This window comes from Salmo salar, chromosome 26 (genome assembly GCF_965601325.2).
Source record: "Salmo salar chromosome 26, fSalSal1, whole genome shotgun sequence".
NCBI lineage: Eukaryota > Metazoa > Chordata > Actinopteri > Salmoniformes > Salmonidae > Salmo > Salmo salar.
Window position 1 is genome coordinate 6,513,109 of NC_138316.1, and position 22,189 is coordinate 6,535,297.

Genomic DNA, 22,189 nt, shown 5'->3' on the forward strand with positions numbered 1-22,189 from the left:
AACTTCTGGGCCACCTCCTGACTGATGGCAGCCCATTCTTGCATAATCAATGCTTGGAGTTTGTCAGAATTTGTGGGTTTTTGTTTGTCTACCCGCCTCTTGAGGATTGACCACAAGTTCTCAATGGGATTAAGGTCTGGGGAGTTTCCTGGCCATGGACCCAAAATATCGATGTTTTGTTCCCCGAGCCACTTAGTTATCACTTTTGCCTTATGGCAAGGTGCTCCATCATGCTGGAAAAGGCATTGTTCGTCACCAAACTGTTCCTGGATGGTTGGGAGAAGTTGCTCTCGGAGGATGTGTTGGTACCATTCTTTATTCATGGCTGTGTTCTTAGGCAAAATTCAGAGTGAGCCCACTCCCTTGGCTGAGAAGCAACCCCACACATGAATGGTTTCAGGATGTTTTACTGTTGGCATGACACAGGGCTGATGGTAGCGCTCACCTTGTCTTCTCCGGACAAGCTTTTTTCCGGATGCCCTAAACAATCGGAAAGGGGATTCATCAGAGAAAATGACTTTACCCCAGTCCTCAGCATTCCAATCCCTGTACCTTTTGCAGAATATCAGTCTGTCCCTGATGTTTTTCCTGGAGACAAGTGGCTTCTTTGCTGCCCTTCTGGACACCAGGGCCTCCTCCAAAAGTCTTCTCCTCACTGTGCATGCAGATGCACTCACACCTGCCTGCTGCCATTCTCAGGAATGGCAGCAGAATTGCATGGCAAAGAGGGATGAATTGCAATTCATCTGATCACTCTTCATAACATTCTGGAGTATATGCAAATTGCCATCATACAAACTGAGGCAGCAGACTTTGTGAAAATTAATATTTGTGTCATTCTCAAAACTTTTGGCCACGACTGTACACTGAGTATACCAAAAATTAGGAACACCTTCCTAATATTGAGTTGCAAACCCCATCCCCTTTTGCCCTCAGAACAGCCTCAATTCGCCAGGGCATGGACCCTCCAAGTTAACGAAAGCATTCCACAGGGATGCTGGCCCATGTTGACTCTAATGTTTCCCACAGTTGTGTCAAGTTGGCTGGATGTCCTTTGGGTGGTGGACCATTCTTGATACAAACAGGAAACTGTTGTGTGAAAACCGGTGCAACCTGGCACCTACTACCATACCCCTTTCAAAGGCACTTAAATATTTTGTCTTGCCGATTCACCCTCAATGGCACAAATACACAATCGATGTCCCAATTGTCTTAAGGCTTAAAAATCCTTCTTTAACCTGTCTCTTTCGACTTTATCTACACTGACTGAAGTGGATTCAACAAGTGACACCAATAAAGAATCATAGCTTCACCTGGTCAGTCTGTCATGGAAAGAGCAGGTGTTCTTAATGTTTTGTATACTCAGTGTACATTTATTTTATATTCAGTGAATATGGCCGAAATCTATCATTACCTCAAAAATGTCAACTTTAACTGCATTTACACTTGCCCCCTTAGTTCCAATATCTCTACCACAGAATGTCAGATCCTTATTGTTCAGAAGTGTCTTTCTGTGTAGTTTGATGGGCTCTACACTGTCTGAGAAAGTAATTTTTGTTCACTAATGCCCAAGTTTGGCCAAAATGATGGAAAATATACTTTTTCTTTGTATATGCATGACTTTAAGCATAATAATTATGGCAAAAGTAACAAAGATGTTTATTCCATAATCTAAGTATGTACTGTATGTATGCAAATAGTCAGTTTATATTATCATAGTATGTTCAGTGAATTTGGTCAACATTTGTGACTATCCCATTTGGCTGCTTGTACATGTTATCCCTTAAAAATTACATTATAGTTTCAATATCTCTGGCCCAGAAAGTCACATTCTTACGAGGTGAAGTTCTTCTGGTTGAGTGGGGTCTCCTGCAGTTTTCTCAAAGGGTCTACGTCAGTGTTCTCCAACCCTGTTCCTGGAGAACTACCATCATGTAGGTTTTTATTCCTACCCTAATCTAGCACACCGGATTATAATATTTAGCTGGTTTACAAGAGGAATCAGGTTAGTTACAACTGCGGTTGGAGTGAAACCCTACAGGAGGACAGTTCCCCAAGGACAGAGTTGGAGCGCCCTGGCCTACATTCTCTGAGAAGGGTAATTGGTGATGCTACAGACCATAACTGTATCTGAAAACATCAGAATGTTAAACTTTTCTGTATATTTGCATGTCTTAATGCATAAAACTGTATGAAAAGTAACTATTAATGTATCCATTCCATAGTCTAAGTGCTTATGTTTGATAATCCACTCAGTTTTGTTGATCATTTCAGGATATTTGACCTAAATCTATTACTATTTCCATTATTCCCATTTTTACCAGATTTGACCATTAACCGATTGACTGCCTTAAAATTTTTTAAAAAATGTATGTTTTATCCAGCCTAACTTTGTGTATCAGGACAAAATGAGAATGTCACAGGAAAGTGTTGACCCTGTGCAAAACTGAAAAACGTTTCTACAGCCAGTAGAAACATTTTTGAGAAATGGCGCTTGCCAAGAAATCAACTCAAATTCTGTATGAGGGAATGTCTTTATTAACAGGTATGGCATTAAAATGCAGTGAACTCCACAGCTTGTTGTTCAAGCACACTTCATACTCTCCTTGTCTCACTACTCTGTCAGTCTACCTTTTCATTTTTTTATATTAATCCCTACATTTACTGCTCCATATGAAGATAAGTTGTTTCTGATTCCATAAGAGTTAAACATTTCATAATAAAAACCATAATAATACTAATTGTTTTGGCAAAGTCTGGGGAGTATTTCAGTTCAGCCACACTATTGATGATGTCATCATAGTCATGTGATCAGTGAACTCACTGCAGGCTGTAGGTCTGCTTCATGTCATGGAGGTCAAAGGTGATGAACAGCGAGCGGGGGTCCTTTTTGTTTTTGCGTACGGTGATCCGTCCCTGAAGCTCCTCCCCTAAAGAGGAAAACCACCAATAAAAGTGAGAGGCTGAGCACCAACCTTTGACTTCTGTTCACCTGTATTGGAGCGCTGCAGGGTGAAGTTCCCCTAGGAACAGATCTAGGATCAGCTTCCTCTCCCCCAATCCTAAACTCGACCATTAATGGTAATACGCTACACTGAGTCTAGAGGCAGAACGTCTCCTAGGCAGTAGAGAGTAGGGCTATTTAGTTACAGTCCCGGAGTGCCACATCAACATCAGCAGATTGAATATACTCTCAGGCCAATAATTCAAAATCAATACATAATAAATACATTAATTGATCAGAGTAAAATGTATTAAATGCAGGTACTCCAAAGCGCCAATGTGTTTGTGTATGTGTGAGAGAGAGAGAGCGAGCGAGAGTGAGTGACTGTATGAGAGAGAGAGAGAAAGAGAGAGGATTTGATGCATGTAGAAGAGTGGATGTGTGTAGGGACATACAGTGAGCTCCAAAAGTATTGGGACAGTGACACATTTTTAGTTGTTTTTGCTCCAGCACTTCGACATTAATGTGGATGCTACCATGATTACGGATAATCCTCAATGATGTGTGAGAATAATGATTAGTGATAAAGTTAAAGATGCACAAATAGCATACCCCCCCAAAAAAATCTTGGGGTATGATATTTGTGCATCTAACTGTCTCACTCATAATTATTCACAATTCATTCAGGATTATCTGTAATCATGGTAGCATCCACATTAATGTAGAAGTGTTTAGAAAAATATTATATTCTTATTTACAGTCAAATTTACTCCAAATTGACAATACATTATTTACCATTCATTTCTATTGAGCACCTTAGATTATTATCTGAAACACATCCAAAACAAATAGCAAATGCATCCAACAAATGTGTAGAGTCACAAGCTTGATGTAGTCAGTGTGTGCTATGAATATGGGACCAAATGCTTAACCTTTTACTACTTTAATACGCAAGTGAATTTGTCCCAATACTTTTTTTTTGGGGGGGGGGACTATGTAATGGTTCAAACTCAAATAAAAGTTTTCACTTTAACCACATAGTCATTGCATAATTTCAAATCCAAAGTGCAGAAGCAGAGAGCCAAAGCAACAAATGTGTCACTGTCCCTATACTTTTGGAGCTCACTGTATATGTGCTTTGGTATGTGCCTATGAATGAGAGAGACAGAGCACTTGTGTGTGAGTGAGAGAAAGTGTGTGTGAGTGTGCGTCAGAGAAAGAGAGAGGGTGTGTGTGTGCATAGCCAGATGGTGTGGCGAACCTCACGTGTTTCAGTATGATTGCACACCACAGCGTGTTGGCAATACAGGGGGGCCAGGAGGAGAAGGTGATAATTACAACATATAATCACTTTGATTAACTTCACGTGTGTCTGCCGGGGGTAAATTAATGTTTACCCAATCGGCAAACAAGTCTTCCTCTATGCCAGGCGTTCCCTATTGATGGAGGTTAGAGGAGGACATGGAGAGGGGGGGGAAAAAAACGCTGACGGTGGCGTTTTCCTGAGCGAAGCTGCTGCTGCCGATGACGGTCTCATCTGAACTGTCACTGTGGCGACACTGTCAACGTAGCGAAGTCTCTGGGCGCCACGCTCCGAGGCTGTCACTCCATTACAGCAGAGTGATGTACACACTGGAGCAGAGGAAGCGGAGGAGAGAGTGTGTGTGGGTATGAGAGTTAATAGTGTATCGGTTTGTGTTTTACTACGTGTGTGTGTGTTTTTGGCGGGGTGTATGAGAGTGAATATGTGTGTGTATCAGTTTCTCTGTGTATTAATAACAGGGTCGCTCTTGAATTGTGGTGGCATTTGGGCATGGCATTTTGGAAATTAACTCTTCCCATCCTAAATCAACTAATATGACTTTAATGACTTTAAATAATTGTTACCAGTATTATAACATTGAGCCACTGCAACCAGTAGGGGAGTAACACCAATGACAGTAACACTAATGACACATTTTAGGTAATTGAGGATTTTCTTAAAGTAATAATGTAGTGAAAATCTCACTTTTAGAACTAAAACTTCCCCAGAGTCAGATGAAGTCTTGGATACCATTTTTATGTCTCCTTGTCCAGTATGAAGGAAGATAGAGGTAGTTTCGCGAGCCAATGCTAACTAGCATTAGCACAATGACTGCGAAGGGTCTCTTTGACAAAATCCCGAAGTATCCCTTTAACTCATACACAAATAATGTTGTTGACTAGTCCTATACTCGTGTTTGTGGCCAAAACATACATTTGAGAAAAAAACACTTAAAAAAACCCTACCTCAAACAGGATGTTCCAAAAATGCTTGCTAATTCCTCATATAAGGTGATGTCACATTGGCTCATTAGCTGAGCTGGCTAATCAGCGGATTACTTTAATACACACACACACACACACACACACACACACACACACACACACACACACACACACACACACACACACACACACACACACACACACACACACACACACACACACACACACACACACACACACACACGTGTATATATATATATATATACACATTTATATACACACACTACCGTTCAAAAGTTTGGGGTCACTTAGAAATGTGTTTTTCATTCATGAAAACATACATGAAAATAGTTGCAAATTGAATAGGAAATATAGTCACGACATTGACAAGGCTATAAATAATGATTTTTCATTGAAATAATAATTGTGTCCTTCAAACTTTGCTTTCGTCAAAGAAACCTCCATTTGCAGCAATTACAGCCTTGCAGACCTTTGGCATTCTACTTGTCAATTTGTTGAGGTAATTTGAAGAGATTTCACCCCATGCTTCCTGAAGCACCTCCCACAAATTGGATTGGCTTGATGGGCACTTCTTACGGTCAAGCTGCTCCCACAACAGCTCAATAGGGTTGAGACCCGGTGACTGTGCTGGCCACTCCATTATAGACAAAATACCAGCTGACTGCTTCTTCCCTAAAAGGTTATTGCATAGTTTGGAGGTGTGTTTTGGGTCATTGTCCTGTTGTAGGAGAAAATTGGCTCCAATTAAGCGCCGTCCACAAGGTATGGCATGCAGTTGCAAAATGGCGTAATAGCATTCCTTCTTCAAGATCCCTTTACCCTGTATAAATCTCCCACATGACCACCACCAAAGCACCCCCTGACCATCACATTGCATTCCTCCAGCATCTTTTCATTTTTTCTGCGTCTCACAAATGTTCTTTGTGATCCGAACACTTCAAACGTAGATTCGTCTGTCTATAACACTTTTTTCCAATCTTCCTCTGTATAGTGTCTGTGTTATTTTGCCCATCTTAATCTTTTCTTTTTATTGGCCAGTCTGAGATAAGGCTTTTTCTTTGCAACTCTGCCTAGAAGGCCAGCATCCCAGAGTCGCCGCTTCACTGTTGACATTGATAATGGTGATTTGCGGGTACTATTTAATGAAGCTGCCAGTTGAGGACTTGTGAGGCATCTGTTTCTCAAACTAGACACTCTAATGTACTTGTCCTCGTGCTCAGTTGTGCACTGGGGCCTCCCACTCCTCTTTCTATTCTGGTTAGAGCCAGTTTGCTGAAGGGAGTAGTACACAGCGTTGTACGAGATCTTCAATTTCTTGGCAATTTCTCGCATGGAATAGCCTTCAATTCTCAGAACAAGAATAGACTGATGAGTTTCAGAAGAAAGTTATTTGTTTCTGGCCATTTTGAGCCTGCAATCGAACCCACAAATGCTGATGCTCCAGATACTCAACTAGTCTAAAGAAGGCCAGTTTTATTGCCTCTTTAATCCGTACAACAGTTTTCAGCTGTGCTAACATGATTGCAAAAGGGTTTTCTAAGGATCAATTAGCCTTGTAAAATTATAAACTTGGATTAGCTAACGTGCCATTGGAACATAGGAGTGATGGTTGCTTATAATGGGCCTCTGTACGCCTACGTAGATATTCCATTAAAAATCAGCCGTTTACACACACACACACACACACACACACACACACACACACACACACACACACACACACACACACACAACCAGTCAAAAGATTGGACACACCTACTCATTCAAGGGTTTTTCTTTATTTTTTATTTTCTATTTTTACTACTTAATAGTGAAGACATCAAAACTATGCCAACAGTGTGTAAAGCTTTCATCAAAGCAAAGGGTGGCTACTTTTAAAAATCTAAAATATATTATGATTTCTTTGACACTTTTTTGGTTACTACATGATTCCATATGTGTTATTTTCAGTTTTGATGTCTTCACTATTATTCTACAATGTAGAAAACAGTACAAATAAAGAAAACCCTTGAATGAGTAGGTGTGTCCAAACTTTTGACTGGTACTGTGTGTGTGTGTGTGTGTGTGTGTGTGTGTGTGTGTGTGTGTGTGTGTGTGTGTGTGTGTGTGTGTGTGTGTGTGTGTGTGTGTGTGTGTGTATATATATATATATATATATATATATATATATATATATATATATATATATATATATATATATATATATATATATATATATATAAATACATACACACACACACACACACACACACATACATACACATATATACACACACATACACATATTTACACACATATATATATATATATACATACACACACATACATACAAATATATACATACACACACATACACACATATATATACATACACACATTATATATATATACTGCTCAAAAAAATAAAGGGAACACTTAAACAACACATCCTAGATCTGAATGAAATAAATAATCTCATTAAATACTTTTTTCTTTACATAGTTGAATGTGCTGACAACAAAATCCCACAAAAATAATCAATGGAAATCCAATTTATCAACCCATGGAGGTCTGGATTTGGAGGCTGATCCAACTTTGATGTAATGTCCTTAAAACAAGTCAAAATGAGGCTCAGTAGTGTGTATGACCTCCCTACAATGCCTGGGCATGCTCCTGATGAGGTGGCGGATGGTCTCCTGAGGGATCTCCTCCCAGACCTGGACTAAAGCATCCGCCAACTCCTGGACAGTCTGTGGTGCAACGTGGCGTTGGTGGATGGAGCGAGACATGATGTCCCAGATGTGCTCAATTGGATTCAGGTCTGGGGAACGGGCGGGCCAGTCCATAGCATCAATGCCTTCCTCTTACAGGAACTGCTGACACACTCCAGCCACATGAGGTCTAGCATTGTCTTGCATTAGGAGGAACCCAGGGCCAACCGCACCAGCATATGGTCTCATAAGGGGTCTGAGGATCTCATCTCGGTACCTAATGGCAGTCAGGCTACCTCTGGCGAGCACATGGAGGGCTGTGCGGCCCCCCATAGAAATGCCACAACACAATGACTGACCCACCGCCAAACCGGTCATGCTGGAGGATGTTGCAGGCAGCAGAACGTTCTCCACGGCGTCTCCAGACTCTGTCACGTGCTCAGTGTGAACCTGCTTTCATCTGTGAAGAGCACAGGGCGCCAGTGGCGAATTTGCCAATCTTGGTGTTCTCTGGCAAATGCCAAACGTCCTGCACGGTGTTGGGCTGTAAGCACAACCCCCACCTGTGGACGTCGGGCTCTCATACCACCCTCATGGAGTCGGTTTCTGACCGTTTGAGCAGACACATGCACATTTGTGGCCTGCTGGAGGTCATTTTGCAGGGCTCTGGCAGTGCTTCTCCTGCTCCTCCTTGCACAAAGGCAGAGGTAGTGGTCCTGCTGCTGGGTTGTTGCCCTCCTACGGCCTCCTCCACGTCTCCTGATGTACTGGCCTGTCTCCTGGTAGCGCCTCCATGCTCTGGACACCACGCTGACAGACACAGCAAACCTTCTTGCCACAGCTCGCATTGATGTGCCATCCTGGATGAGCTGCACTACCTGAGCCACTTGTGTGGGTCGTAGACTCCGTCTCATGCTACCACTAGAGTGAAAGCACCGCCAGCATTCAAAAGTGACCAAAACATCAGCCAGGAAGCATAGGAACTGAGAAGTGGTCTGTGGTCCCCACCTGCAGAACCACTCCTTTATTGGGGGTGTCTTGCTAATTGCCTATAATTTCCACCTGTTGTCTATTCCATTTGCACAACAGCATGTGAAATGTATTGTCAATCAGTGTTGCTTCCTAAGTGGACAGTTTGATTTCACAGAAGTGTGATTGACTTTGAGTTACATTGTGTTGTTCAAGTGTTCCCTTTATTTTTTTGAGCAGTATATATATATATATATATATATATATATACACACACACACACACACATACAGTCGTGGCCAAAAGCTTTGAGAATGACACAAGTGTTAATTTTCACAAATTCTGGTGCCTCAGGTTGTATGATGGCAATTTGCATTGACTCCAGAATGTTATGAAGAGTGAATAGATGAATTGCAAAGTCCCTCTTTGCCATGCAAATGAACTGAATCCCCAAAAAACATTTCCACTGCATTTCAGCCATGCCACAAAAGGACCCGCTGACATCATGTCAGTGATTCTCTCGTTAACACAGGTGTGAGTGTTGACGAGGACAAGGCTGGAGATCACTTTGTCATGCTGATTGAGTTCGAATAACAGACTGGAAGCTTCAAAAAGGAGGGTGGAGCTTGGAATCATTGTTCTTCCTCTGTCAACCATGGTTACCTGCAAGGAAACACGTGCCGTCATCATTGCTTTGCACAAAAAAGGGCTTCACAGGCAAGGATATTGCTGCCAGTAAGATTGCACCTAAATCAACCATTTATCGGATCATGAAGAACTTCAAGGAGAGCAGTTCAATTGTTGTGAAGAAGGCTTCAGGGCGCCCAAGAAAGTCCAGCAAGTGCCAGGACCGTCTCCTAAAGTTGATTCAGCTGCGGGATCGGGGCACCACCAGTACAGAGCTTTCTCAGGAATGGCAGCAGGCAGGTGTGAGTGCATCTGCACGCACAGTGAGGCGAAGACTTTTGGAGGATGGCCTGGTGTCAAGAAGGGCAGCAAAGAAGCCACTTCTCTCCAGGAAAAACATCAGGGACAGACTGATATTCTGCAAAAGGTACAGGGATTGGACTGCTGAGGACTGGGGTAAAGTCATTTTCTCTGATGAATCCCCTTTCCGATTGTTTGGGGCATCCGGGAAAAAGCTTGTCTGGAGAAGACAAGGTGAGCGCTACCATCAGTCCTGTGTCATGCCAACAGTAAAGCATCCTGAGACCATTCATGTGTGGGGGTTGCTTCTCAGCCAAGGGAGTGGGCTCACTCTGAATTTTGCCTAAGAACACAGCCATGAATAAAGAATGGTACCAACACATCCTCCGAGAGCAACTTCTCCCAACCATCCAGGAACAGTTTGGTGACGAACAACGCCTTTTCCAGCATGATGGAGCACCTTGCCATAAGGCAAAAGTGATAACTAAGTGGCTCGGGGAACAAAACATCGATATTTTGGGTCCATGGCCAGGAAACTCCCCAGACCTTAATCCCATTGTGAACTTGTGGTCAATTCTCAAGAGGCGGGCGGACAAACAAAAACCCACAAATTCTGACAAACTCCAAGCACTGATTATGCAAAAATGGGCTGCCATCAGTCAGGAGGTGGCCCAGAAGTTAATTGACAGCATGCCAGGGCAGATTGCAGAGGTCTTGAAAAAGAAGGGTCAACACTGCAAATATAGACCCTTTGCATCAACTTCATGTAATTGTCAATAAAAGCCTTTGACATGTATGAAATGCTTGTAATTATACTTCAGTATTCCATAGTAACATCTGACAAAAATATCTAAAGACACTGCAGCAGCAAACTTTGTGGAAATTAATATTTGTGTCATTCTCAAAACTTTTGGCCACGAATGTGTGTGTGTGTGTATATATATATAAATATAAACTTAGCTAGCCTGTTTGAATGGCCCTAATTTACACTAGTTTGACAGGCTAGCCCTAATTTACACTAGTTTGACAGCTGGCTGAGGAAGTTGTAGTAGACATGCTGTCACAAAATTAAGGGGGTCTGTTCTCAGAGTTCAGCAACAGCTGACATCAGTAGCCTACTGCACTGACCCATGGCAGAACAGGCATGCAGTTTCTTCATGAAAACTCATTAATTGGGATAAAATGTTACTGTAGCTAGCTAGCTAATGGAGGAAGCGTTCACTTCAGCAGTGTGTGCATTAGCTGGGTAACATCCGATTTGTTTCATATGAATTGACTGGCTTAGAGCTAGCAAGCGAATGGGCAAATTTAAGCTCGTTTTCAAGCACATGGTCAAACTTAAGAAATACTCCTCCTTCACGCAGAAAACTCCTTAGCATGATGTAACATAGTGGAACTAACACTTCATCCGCAAAGATTTATCAATTTAGCTTTGATTAATTCTGGTGGTTTGAGGCAGAAATTCTTAGCTCCCATCCCTCACTGGTGCTGGCTACGCACTGGGATCTATAAAAGGTCGGTATACATGCAAAAAAATGGTAAATCTTGAAAGGTCATATAAACATTGGTTTATTTATTTTTACAGGTAACATAGCATTTTTTTGTTGTCTGAAATAGGTATAAATGTGAACGAAAAAATGCAGGAAAAAAACAACCATGCATCAAAGTCAGCGTTTTCATCGTAAGTTCACATTATTAAGACTGAGTTAATTTTAACTTCACAGTATCCCGACGCAGACTCACGACTCAGGGGCCAAATTAAATGTGTGGACTCTTTTTGGGGAGGCTCCAAAACCTATCCATCACCCCCTCTATATGGGTACACTGGGCTGGGAGCAAGCTGTAGGAACAGGATATTTAGCAAATAAATAAACATCGCCTGGGCAGGCACTTTTAATTAAAGACAACCATGCAGATGAGGGCTGTCTGAAGACAATACTGATTCCTCAGTCAATGGTAGCGTCCCTAATGGCACCCTATTCCCTAAATAGTGCACTACTTTTGACTAGAGCCCTATGTGTCCTGGTCAAAAGCACGATATAGGGAATAGGGTGCAATTTGGGACTCACGCAAAGTGAATGTGAATCTATTCCTTGTCTACGTGAAAATCATTATATTTCTCCTCTTCTCTGTCACAAACCCAATGAGCTGGGTTCTATCCAGAACACACAGTAGAAAAAAACAACAACAAAAAAACCCACAAATGAGCAGGTTGGCATTTATTTCACTGTCTAGACTAATGCAACTTGCTGTTGGCTGGGCTCACCGCTTGTGCCATAAAACCCCTTCAACTTATCCAGAATGCCGCAGCCCGCCTGGTGTTCAACCTTTCCAAGTTCTCTGCTCAAGTGTGCAGCATCCCTCATTGTTGGTTCAATAAATAACCCATAATTTAACATTGTTATCAGGAAATAGTCCTAAAGTGTGGAAACTAGCTTATGTGCTGTCACTACATAAGGGAGGTGATTGTTGTGATCTTGACAACTATCGTCCCATATCAAGGCTTTCTTGAATCGTTGGGAATGTGCAACTTCGTCATTTTTTTATCTGTATTTGGAATGTACATCAATCAGGGTTATAACCAGTACTATTACTGCAACCACATCAGTTGCAAATTATATTGTCAACACTTTGTATGCTAAGATGAATTGTGCTGCCCTATTTATAGATTTGTCAAATGCTTTATATACAGTCGATCATTCTATCTTATTAAGTAAGTTGTCTGTGTTAGGTCTTGGCACTGATGCCTGTTTGTGGTTTCAGAAGACGGGGTTAAATCTGAATTTCTTGAAGAACTTAAAGGGGTACCCCAGGGTTCAATTTTGTGTCCATTGTTGTTCACGTTGTATATAAATGACATTGGAAATACTGTAAACACCTGTAACATTCATCTCTATACAGAAGACACAGTTATTTATTCCTGTGCCTCTTCAGTGCAGCAGGCCATTCGTGACCTTCAGCATGATTTTGACTCATCCAAAAATCACTTACTGATCGTAAATTAGTGTTAAATGCAAATAAAACCACGTTTATTCTCTTGTCTAAGTCTCGTAATGTTGAACCTGAGGACTTGCACTCCAAATGGAGCAAGTTTCTCACTATAAGTACTTGTATGTGGATTGATGACAAGTTGTCTTTTGAAACACACAACGAAAACTTGATAAAGAAGCTGAGATCTATGTTTGTTTTTTACATAAAAATAAATCCTGCCTCAGTTCTGAAAATAGAAGGAAGATACTATCTGAAACCCTACCTCTTCAAAGAGTATCTTAAATAATCCCACAGCACATTGTTTTCATTAATTTTTACAAAAGACAATTTTGACTTTGCAGCTGGCCTATCTAGGAGAAATTGTTCAGTTCTGCTGCCAGGGCAAGATTCATGACAAACATCAACCTGACAAAAATGTGCAGATACTGAACATGACCCATTTCTTTCAGATGAATGACAAAGGGCTGGGAAAAGGGGCAAGGGGCTGAAATGGAACCCAGCCTTGCTCAACGCTTGAGGGGAGCCAGAATGGGAAGGCAGGCTATGCAGGGGTATGCTACAGTAAGTCTAAGTCTATGTCCCAAATGGCACCCTATTCCCTTTTTAGTGCACCACTTTTGACCAGGGCCCATAGGGTTTTGGTCAAAAATAGTGCACTATATAGGGCAAGGGGTATTCAATTTTTATCCTACGAGGTCCGGAGCCTGCTGGTTTTCTGTTCTACCTGATAATTAATTGCACCCACTGTCTAAATCAATCCCTGATTAGAGGGGAACAATAATAAAAAGCAGTGGAACTGGCTTTGAGGTCGAGAGTTGAGTTTGAGGGATATAGAGAACAGGGTGCCATTTGGGACACAACCCATAGCTTGGAATGCAGGGTTTAAAAAAGGCCAAAAGAGTAATTGCTTGACTGCAATAGTCCTCTGACAAAATGCAACCCCTGCAGGGTAACTAAAACGAGTTTGGGATTAAATGATTGAATAAAAGAAAAGAAACTTGGCGGAAAATTGGGAGGAAAACTCTACTTTTCTGCCGAGAAATACACACAGAAATGCTAAAAAATGCTCATACACAGAAACACAACTTGAATCAGAGTCGTGCTTATTAGGGTACGCAACAGAAAGGGGAATGAGCACTTCTTCAGGTAGTCCATCCCTGTTTCAGTTTGTTTTCTTTCCGTATGGTGCATAATGAACACAAGGTGTGCTAGTAGAATAGATCAATAGGCTATGTGAAATGGCTGGTTGTCCCTGAAGACTGGATTGAGAAACACATGATGACATCATATAAGAGTCTAAACAGATTATGCCTAATCTGATCATTAACACTAAAACAATGTTCACAAACACACACACTTTCTTGAAAGTACGGAACAATTGACAAGTCCCAAACCTCAATGTTGCGGTACTGTTCATTTGATTAGTGAGACATTATCCACCACTGTATTTTCTCCATGGAGTTCCCTCAGGGCTCGAGAAGGCCCTAGTCTAGTGCCTCTAGCAATCTAGTGAAGTAGCCAGAGACTGAGGGAGAATTGATCATGTGTTGAAATCAAAGGAGAAATAGAGCTGGTCCTTTCACAGAGACCTCGATCAACAACATTCCACTAACGTTAACCATACACAGTCACAGAAATGCGCCATCTTAGTCCATTACACTTACTGGTGCTCTCCAAACCGGGACTGTGCCCCAAATGGGACACTGTTCCCTATAAAATGCACTACATTTGACCAGGGCCCATCTTCCAATGTAAAATAAAAAAATTAAGGATCATGATATTTTGGTGAATTGACGCTACTCTCTTAGAAAGGAGGGTTATTCAGCTGTCCCCATAGTAGCACCATTTTTGGTTCCAGGTAGAACCCTTTTTAGTTCCAGGTAGAACCATTTTGGATTCCATATAGAACTCACTGTGGAAAGGGTTCTACATGGAACCCAAAAAGGCACTGCCTGGAACCAGAAGGGTTAAACTTGGAACCAAAAAGGGTTCTTCAAAGGGTTCTCCTATGGGGACAGCCGAAGAACCGTTTTAGGTTCTAGATACCACCTTTTTTTTCTATGGGTGTATGAATTGAACAAACCCAAAAGACGGGATGAAAAAAGAGGTCTTCCAAACCTTTTTCAAAAATGGTGGATTGACAGTGATTATAATGAATGCCAAAACAAACCAGAAGAAAGATAAATAGTGGCTGAGGAAAATACTTCCATCAAGAGAGAGATGGAAGGACGACCAACCAGTAAAGTGTAAAGGTAAGAGGCTCTAATGCTATGATATTCACCTTCCCTCCTTGATTGTTGCCGTACTACTGGTTAAATATTTCCTTTTTCATCATTAACTGTTTGGAGTTGTTTGTATACCTACAATCAGATCTAGTGTGTGCTCAAAGTATTATCTTCAGAAAATGTAGATGTTTATCGTCTCTGTTCATCTCTCGCCCTTCTCCCTCGCAGATTTCTCCAAACAGAGGGTGGTCACGATCTCTCTTGCCCAGCAGGTCAAACTGACCTCACATGGCAAAGGTAAGAACAAGACAAGGTAACACTTATAACTTGACACTTCTGCCATAGACCTATATATACATTTTTAGCAGACATCGAATAGAGGTTGTAAATGTTGCACGCACACAAAACATTAGTATGTTTTTGAGGACCACACTGAAAAATGGTTGTTTAATGTTTTCATGCGTCATCATGTGCACTTTTAAGCTGTACATTTTCTTTATTACATTTTTTTTAAATATAAAATAAAATCAAGCACGCATGCACACACACCTCCCTTTCGAACGTCTCCCAAGGCAGAACAACTTCCATCTATTCCCCCCAGCACTGCAGTGATGTGCACAGAAGCAGCATTTCAATCTAGTCTCCCCATCTCCCCCTTTCTACATAACTCTCTCTCTCTCTCACCCTCCTCTCTTTCTGTCTAAGAAGAGGGGGATAGCTAGAGGTGTAGTCAGGCAGTGTCAGGGGGTCGTATATCCTCAGCACCTGTCTGAGCAGTACATAAAGCAGGCCTGGGGAATTACACCCTGCTGTCTGCATGATGCAGCTCAGCTCCTCAAGGACCTTCAGCACTAAAACACAGGGGGCAGAAAGTGAAAGAGAGAGAATTCCATCAGTAAGAGGCTCAAGAAAAAGACAGAAGAGTTATGGCAGGACAAAGGGCATAGAGAGGACACCAGAGTTAAAGGGATAGAAGAAAGTGAATCGCCGGCCTATCGAAATCTGCAGCAAACTCCCACCCAAGTTTCAGGTCCTCTGATTGGTCCGAGACACAGATAACCAGGCCATGGTTTCATCTGTAAGATCATGGTACATCCTCGCACAAAGTACGACCTCGTTTCTTGAACAAACAACCAAAGTAGGCAACAGAAAAAATTATATAGAATTTTTTCCCCCCCTAACCCTATGAAAATCCCACCTCATCCATTTCCTATTCATACAGAACAGAGGAGCATGACAAATGATGCTGCGTTTAATTTATTAACCTGAGTAGTTCTCAGAGATGTTTTGTTCCGGCCCACTGCGTGTTGTTTTTCTCTCTCTAAACACCAACATCTCTTGTGTGTGTTTGGGTTGACTCTCAGCCTCCTGTGGTTAATTACTGCACTCATACAAACACATCTCATACGCTTCCGCCTCGCCACAGATGAATCACCGGATGCACAGAGCGGAGAGACATTGGCGTTGCTGCAGGTCAGGTTGTGTTTCTCAGCCCTTGTTGTTTTAAATCAGGTGTTTTAAATCTCTTTGCCAGCACTCTGTAAAATAAATAAGGATGGAAGTGTGTGTGAAGGAAGGAAATGTGGAAGTCTGTGTGTCTTCAGGGTGACAAATGTTTGCCCTCATTGCACAGGAACACAGGGGAAAGGCTGGTGTGTGTGCACATGCTGAGATGCATACGTGTGTGTGAGTGTATTAGTTATAAAGCAGGCCATAGAGGTGTCATGCAGCCAGTTAATGTTGTTAAAATCTCAATTTTGGCTTTAACATCCTGAAAGGAGGACTGGGACTGCCAGAGTGGAGCGAATGAGTTTCACCACTACATCAATAACCTCCCCCTCTCTCTTTTAAACTCTTTTCATTTCTTAATTCACTCTCACTTCCCGAAGTCTCTATTACACTCTTCTCCATCCTCACTTCTTAACTCTTCTTAAATCAGGTTCTCTCTTACACTTAAACTCCTCCATCGGCTTCTCTTTCTACGAGGCCTCTTTCACTCTATCCTCATAACTTTCTCTTCACTCATTCATATTCTCTTCACTCTTTAACTCACCTTTTTCCTCTCTTTTCCCCTCTTAAAACAAAACTGTTCTTTCACCCTGGATGCATCCCAAATGGCACCCTAATTCCATATAATAGTGCCTTGTACAGTGTATTTGGAAAGCATTCAGAACCGTTGACTTTTTCCACATTTTGTTACTTTATAGCCTTATTCTAAAATGTATTAAATATTATTTCTCATCAATCCACACACAATACCCCATAATGACAAATGTATTAAAAATAATAAACAGATACCTTATTTACATAAGTGCTCAGACCATTTGCTATGAGGCTCCAACTTGAGCTCAGGTGCATCCTGTTTCCATTGATCATCCTTGAGATGTTTCTACAACTTGACTGGAGTCCAACTGTGGTAACGTAGTCAACACTGCTAGCTGCTAGCTAGCTAGTCATCACTGCTAGCTAGCCAACTTCTACCGACTAGCAGCACTGCAGAAACTACTACATTACAACGTAACGACTTGATTAGTGTGGTGTTAGTGTTAGTTAGCCAGCTACATAGTTGTCTTTGCTGTCTCTGTATCTAAGATAATTGTGTAGTTTGAGTTTGAGTATTATCGAGGTGAGCTAGCCAGCCGCGACGCGGCGCCTGACTTAGTCAACACACCTAGTCATCATTAACCCACTGCCAGCTAGCCAACCGTTACCGACTAGCAGCGCTGTAGATACTAATACTTTACAACGGAACGATTTGACTAGTGCAGTGTTACCTAGCTAGCTACTTAGTTGTCTTTGTCATAGCTTGATAATTGTTAGCTAGCCAGCCATCGAGGTTAGCTAGCCAGCTATTTCCGTCCCCCGCGACGCCATTTTTCCTAACCCAGCCAACTATTACCGACGAGCAGCATTGTAGAAACTAAATACATTACAAGGAACGTCTTGATTAGTGTTATGTTAGCTAGCTAGCTACAAAGTTGCTTTGTATCATGACAAGGTGTAGTACTGAAACTATCGAGGTTACCTAGCCAGCTACACGTTCAAAGTCAACAACGCAGCCACTGCTAGCTAGCCTACTCCACCAGCCAGCAGTACTGTATCATTTTAGTCAATAAGATTTTTGCAACGTAAGCTTAACTTCCTGAACATTCGAGACGTGTAGTCCACTTGTCATTCCAATCTCCTTTGCATTAGCGTAGCCTCTTCTGTAGCTTGTCTACTATGTGTCTGTCTATCCCTGTTCTCTCTCCTCTGCACAGGCCATACAAACGCTCCACACCGCGTGGCCGCTGCCACTCTTAACCTGGTGGTCCCAGCGCGCACGACCCACGTGGAGTTCCAGGTCTCCGGCAGCCTCTGGAACTGCCGGTCTGCGGCCAACAAGGCTGAGTTCATCTCAGCCTATGCTACCCTCCAGTCCCTAGACTTCCTGGCGCTGACGGAAACATGGATTACCACAGATAACACTGCTACTCCTACTGCTCTCTCCTCGTCTGACTACGTGTTCTCGCATACCCCTAGAGCATCGAGCCAGCGGGGTGGTGGCACTGGAATCCTCATCTCTCCCAAGTGGACATTCTCTCTTTCTCCCCTGACCCATCTGTCTATCTCCTCATTTGAATTCCATGCTGTCACAGTTACCAGCCCTTTCAAGCTAAACATCCTTATCATTTATCGCCCTCCAGGTTCCCTTGGAGAGTTCATCAATGAGCTTGATAAGTTCCTTTCCTGAGGATGGCTCACCTCTCACAGTTCTGGGTGACTTTAACCTCCCCACGTCTACCTTCGACTCATTCCTCTCTGCCTCCTTCTTTCCACTCCTCTCCTCTTTCGACCTCACCCTCTCACCTTCCCCCCCTACTCACAAGGCAGGCAATACGCTTGACCTCATCTTTACTAGATGCTGTTCTTCCACTAATCTCATTGCAACTCCCCTCCAAGTCTCCGACCACTACCTTGTATCCTTTTCCCTCTCGCTCTCATCCAACACTTCTCACTCTGCCCCTACTCGGATGGTATTGCGCCGTCCCAACCTTCGCTCTCTCTCTCCCGCTACTCTCTCCTCTTCCATCCTATCATCTCTTCCCTCTGCTCAAACCTTCTCCAACCTATCTCCTGATTCTGCCTCCTCAACCCTCCTCTCCTCCCTCTCTGCATCCTTTGATTTCCTCTGTCCCCTATCCTCCAGGCCGGCTCGGTCCTCCCCTCCTGCTCCGTGGCTCGACGACTCACTGCGAGCTCACAGAACAGGGCTCCGGGCAGCCGAGCGGAAATGGAGGAAAACTCGCCTCCCTGCGGACCTGGCATCCTTTCACTCCCTCCTCTCTACATTTTCCTCTTCTGTCTCTGCTGCTAAAGCCACTTTCTACCACTCTAAACTCCAAGCATCTGCCTCTAACCCTAGGAAGCTCTTTGCTACCTTCTCCTCCCTCCTGAATCCTCCTCCCCCTCCCCCCCCTCCTCCCTCTCTGCGGATGACTTCGTCAACCATTTTGAAAAGAAGGTTGACGACATCCGATCCTCGTTTGCTAAGTCAAACGACACTGCTGGTCCTGCTCACACTGCCCTACCCTGTGCTTTGACCTCTTTCTCCCCTCTCTCTCCAGATGAAATCTCGCGTCTTGTGACGGCCGGCCTCCCAACAACCTGCCCACTTGCCCCTATCCCCTCCTCTCTTCTCCAGACCATTTCCGGAGACCTTCTCCCCTACCTCACCTCGCTCATCAACTCATCCTTGACCGCTGGCTACGTCCCTTCCGTCTTCAAGAGAGCGAGAGTTGCACCCCTTCTGAAAAAACCTACACTCGATCCCTCCGATGTCAACAACTACAGACCAGTATCCCTTCTTTCCTTTCTCTCCAAAACTCTTGAACATGCCGTCCTTGGCCAGCTCTCTTGCTATCTCTCTCAGAATGACCTTCTTGATCCTAATCAGTCAGGTTTCAAGACTGGGCATTCAACTGAGACTGCTCTTCTCTGTGTCACGGAGGCTCTCCGCACTGCTAAAGCTAACTCTCTCTCCTCCTTCTAGACCTATCTGCTGCCTTTGATACCGTGAACCATCAGATCCTCCTCTCCACCCTCTCCGAGCTGGGCATCTCCGGCGCCGCCCACGCTTGGATTGCGTCCTACCTGACAGGTCGTTCCTACCAGGTGGCGTGGCGAGAATCTGTCTCCGCACCACGTGCACTCACCACTGGTGTCCCCCAGGGCTCTGTTCTTGGCCCACTCCTATTCTCGCTATACACCAAGTCACTTGGCTCTGTCATATCCTCACATGGTCTCTCATATCATTGCTATGCAGATGACACACAATTAATCTTCTCCTTTCCCCCCTCTGATAACCAGGTGGCGAATCGCATCTCTGCATGTCTGGCAGACATATCAGTGTGGATGACGGATCACCACCTCAAGCTGAACCTCGGCAAGACGGAGCTGCTCTTCCTCCCGGGGAAGGACTGCCCGTTCCATGATCTCGCCATCACGGTTGACAACTCCCTTGTGTCCTCCTCCCAGAGTGCTAAGAGCCTTGGCGTGACCCTGGACAACACCCTGTCGTTCTCCACCAACATCAAGGCGGTGACCCGATCCTGTAGGTTCATGCTCTACAACATTCGCAGAGTACGACCCTGCCTCACACAGGAAGCGGCGCAGGTCCTAATCCAGGCACTTGTCATCTCCCGTCTGGATTATTGCAACTCGCTGTTGGCTGGGCTCCCTGCCTGTGCCATTAAACCCCTACAACTCATCCAGAACGCCGCAGCCCGTCTGGTGTTCAACCTTCCCAAGTTCTCTCACGTCACCCCGCTCCTCCGCTCTCTCCACTGGCTTCCAGTCGAAGCTCGCATCCGCTACAAGACCATGGTGCTTGCTTACGGAGCTGTGAGGGGAACGGCACCTCCGTACCTTCAGGCTCTGATCAGGCCCTACACCCAAACAAAGGCACTCCGTTCATCCACCTCTGGCCTGCTCGCCTCCCTACCTCTGAGGAAGCACAGTTCCCGCTCAGCCCAGTCAAAACTGTTCGCTGCTCTGGCACCCCAATGGTGGAACAAGCTCCCTCACGACGCCAGGACAGCGGAGTCAATCACCACCTTCCGGAGACACCTGAAACCCCACCTCTTCAAGGAAAACCTGGGATAGGATAAAGTAATCCTTCTAACCCCCCCCCTTAAAAGATTTAGATGCACTATTGTAAAGTGGTTGTTCCACTGGATATTATAAGGTGAATGCACCAATTTGTAAGTCGCTCTGGATAAGAGCGTCTGCTAAATGACTTAAATGTAAATGTAATGTAAATTCAATTGATTGGACATGATTTGGAAAGGCACACACCTGTCTATATAAGGTCCAACAGTTGACAGTGCATGTCAGAACAAAAACCAAGCCATGAGGTCGAAGGAATTGTCCGTAGAGCGCCGAGACATGATTGTGTCGAGGCACAGCTCTGGGGAAGGTACCAAAACATTTCTGCAGTATTGAAGGTGAGTTCCTCTGTGGAGATGGGAGAACCTTCCAGAAGGATAACCATCTCTGCAACACTCTACCAATCAGGCCTTTATGGTAGAGTGGCCAGACGGAAGCCACTCCTCAGTAAAAGGCACGAGTTTGCCAAAAGGCGCCTAAAGGACTCTCACACTATGAGAAACAAGATTCTCTGGTCTGATAAAACCAAGATTAAACTCTTTGGTCTGAATGCCAAGCGTCACGTCTGGAGGAAACCAAGCACCATCCCTACGGTGAAGCATGGTGGTGGCAGCATCATGCTGTGGGGATGTTTTTCAGCTGAGAGACTAGTCAGGATCGAGGGAAAGATGAACAGAGCAAAGCACTGAGAGATCCTTGATGAAAATCTGCTCCAGAGCGATCAGCACCTCATACTGAGGTGCAGGTTCACCTTCCAACAAGACAACGACCCTAAGCATACAGCCAAGACAAAGCAGCAATGGCTTCGGGACAAGTCTCTGAATGTTCTTGAGTGGCCCAGCCAGAGTCCAGACTTGAACCCGATCGAACATCTCTGGAGAGACCTGAAAATAGCAGTACTCCATCCAACCTGACAGAGCTTGAGAGGATCTGCAGGGAAGAATGGGAGAAACTCCCCAAATACAGGTGTGCCAAGCTTGTAGCGTCATAACCCAAGAGGACTCGAGGCTGTAATCACAGGTGCTTCA

At 43.8% G+C, this 22,189-nt stretch overlaps 1 protein-coding gene across 1 annotated transcript in view; it reads right to left on the reverse strand.

Annotated features, from left to right (window-relative positions):
• Nucleotides 1–2,518: 2,518 nt before the first annotated feature.
• The window catches only part of prmt3 (protein arginine methyltransferase 3), a 97,306-nt gene continuing 77,635 nt past the window's right edge, over nucleotides 2,519–22,189 (reverse strand). Inside the window, 1 exon segment of the mRNA NM_001140336.1 lies at nucleotides 2,519–2,930. Within this exon segment, the coding sequence (NP_001133808.1) occupies nucleotides 2,821–2,930 (110 nt within the window). The 3' untranslated portion in view covers nucleotides 2,519–2,820.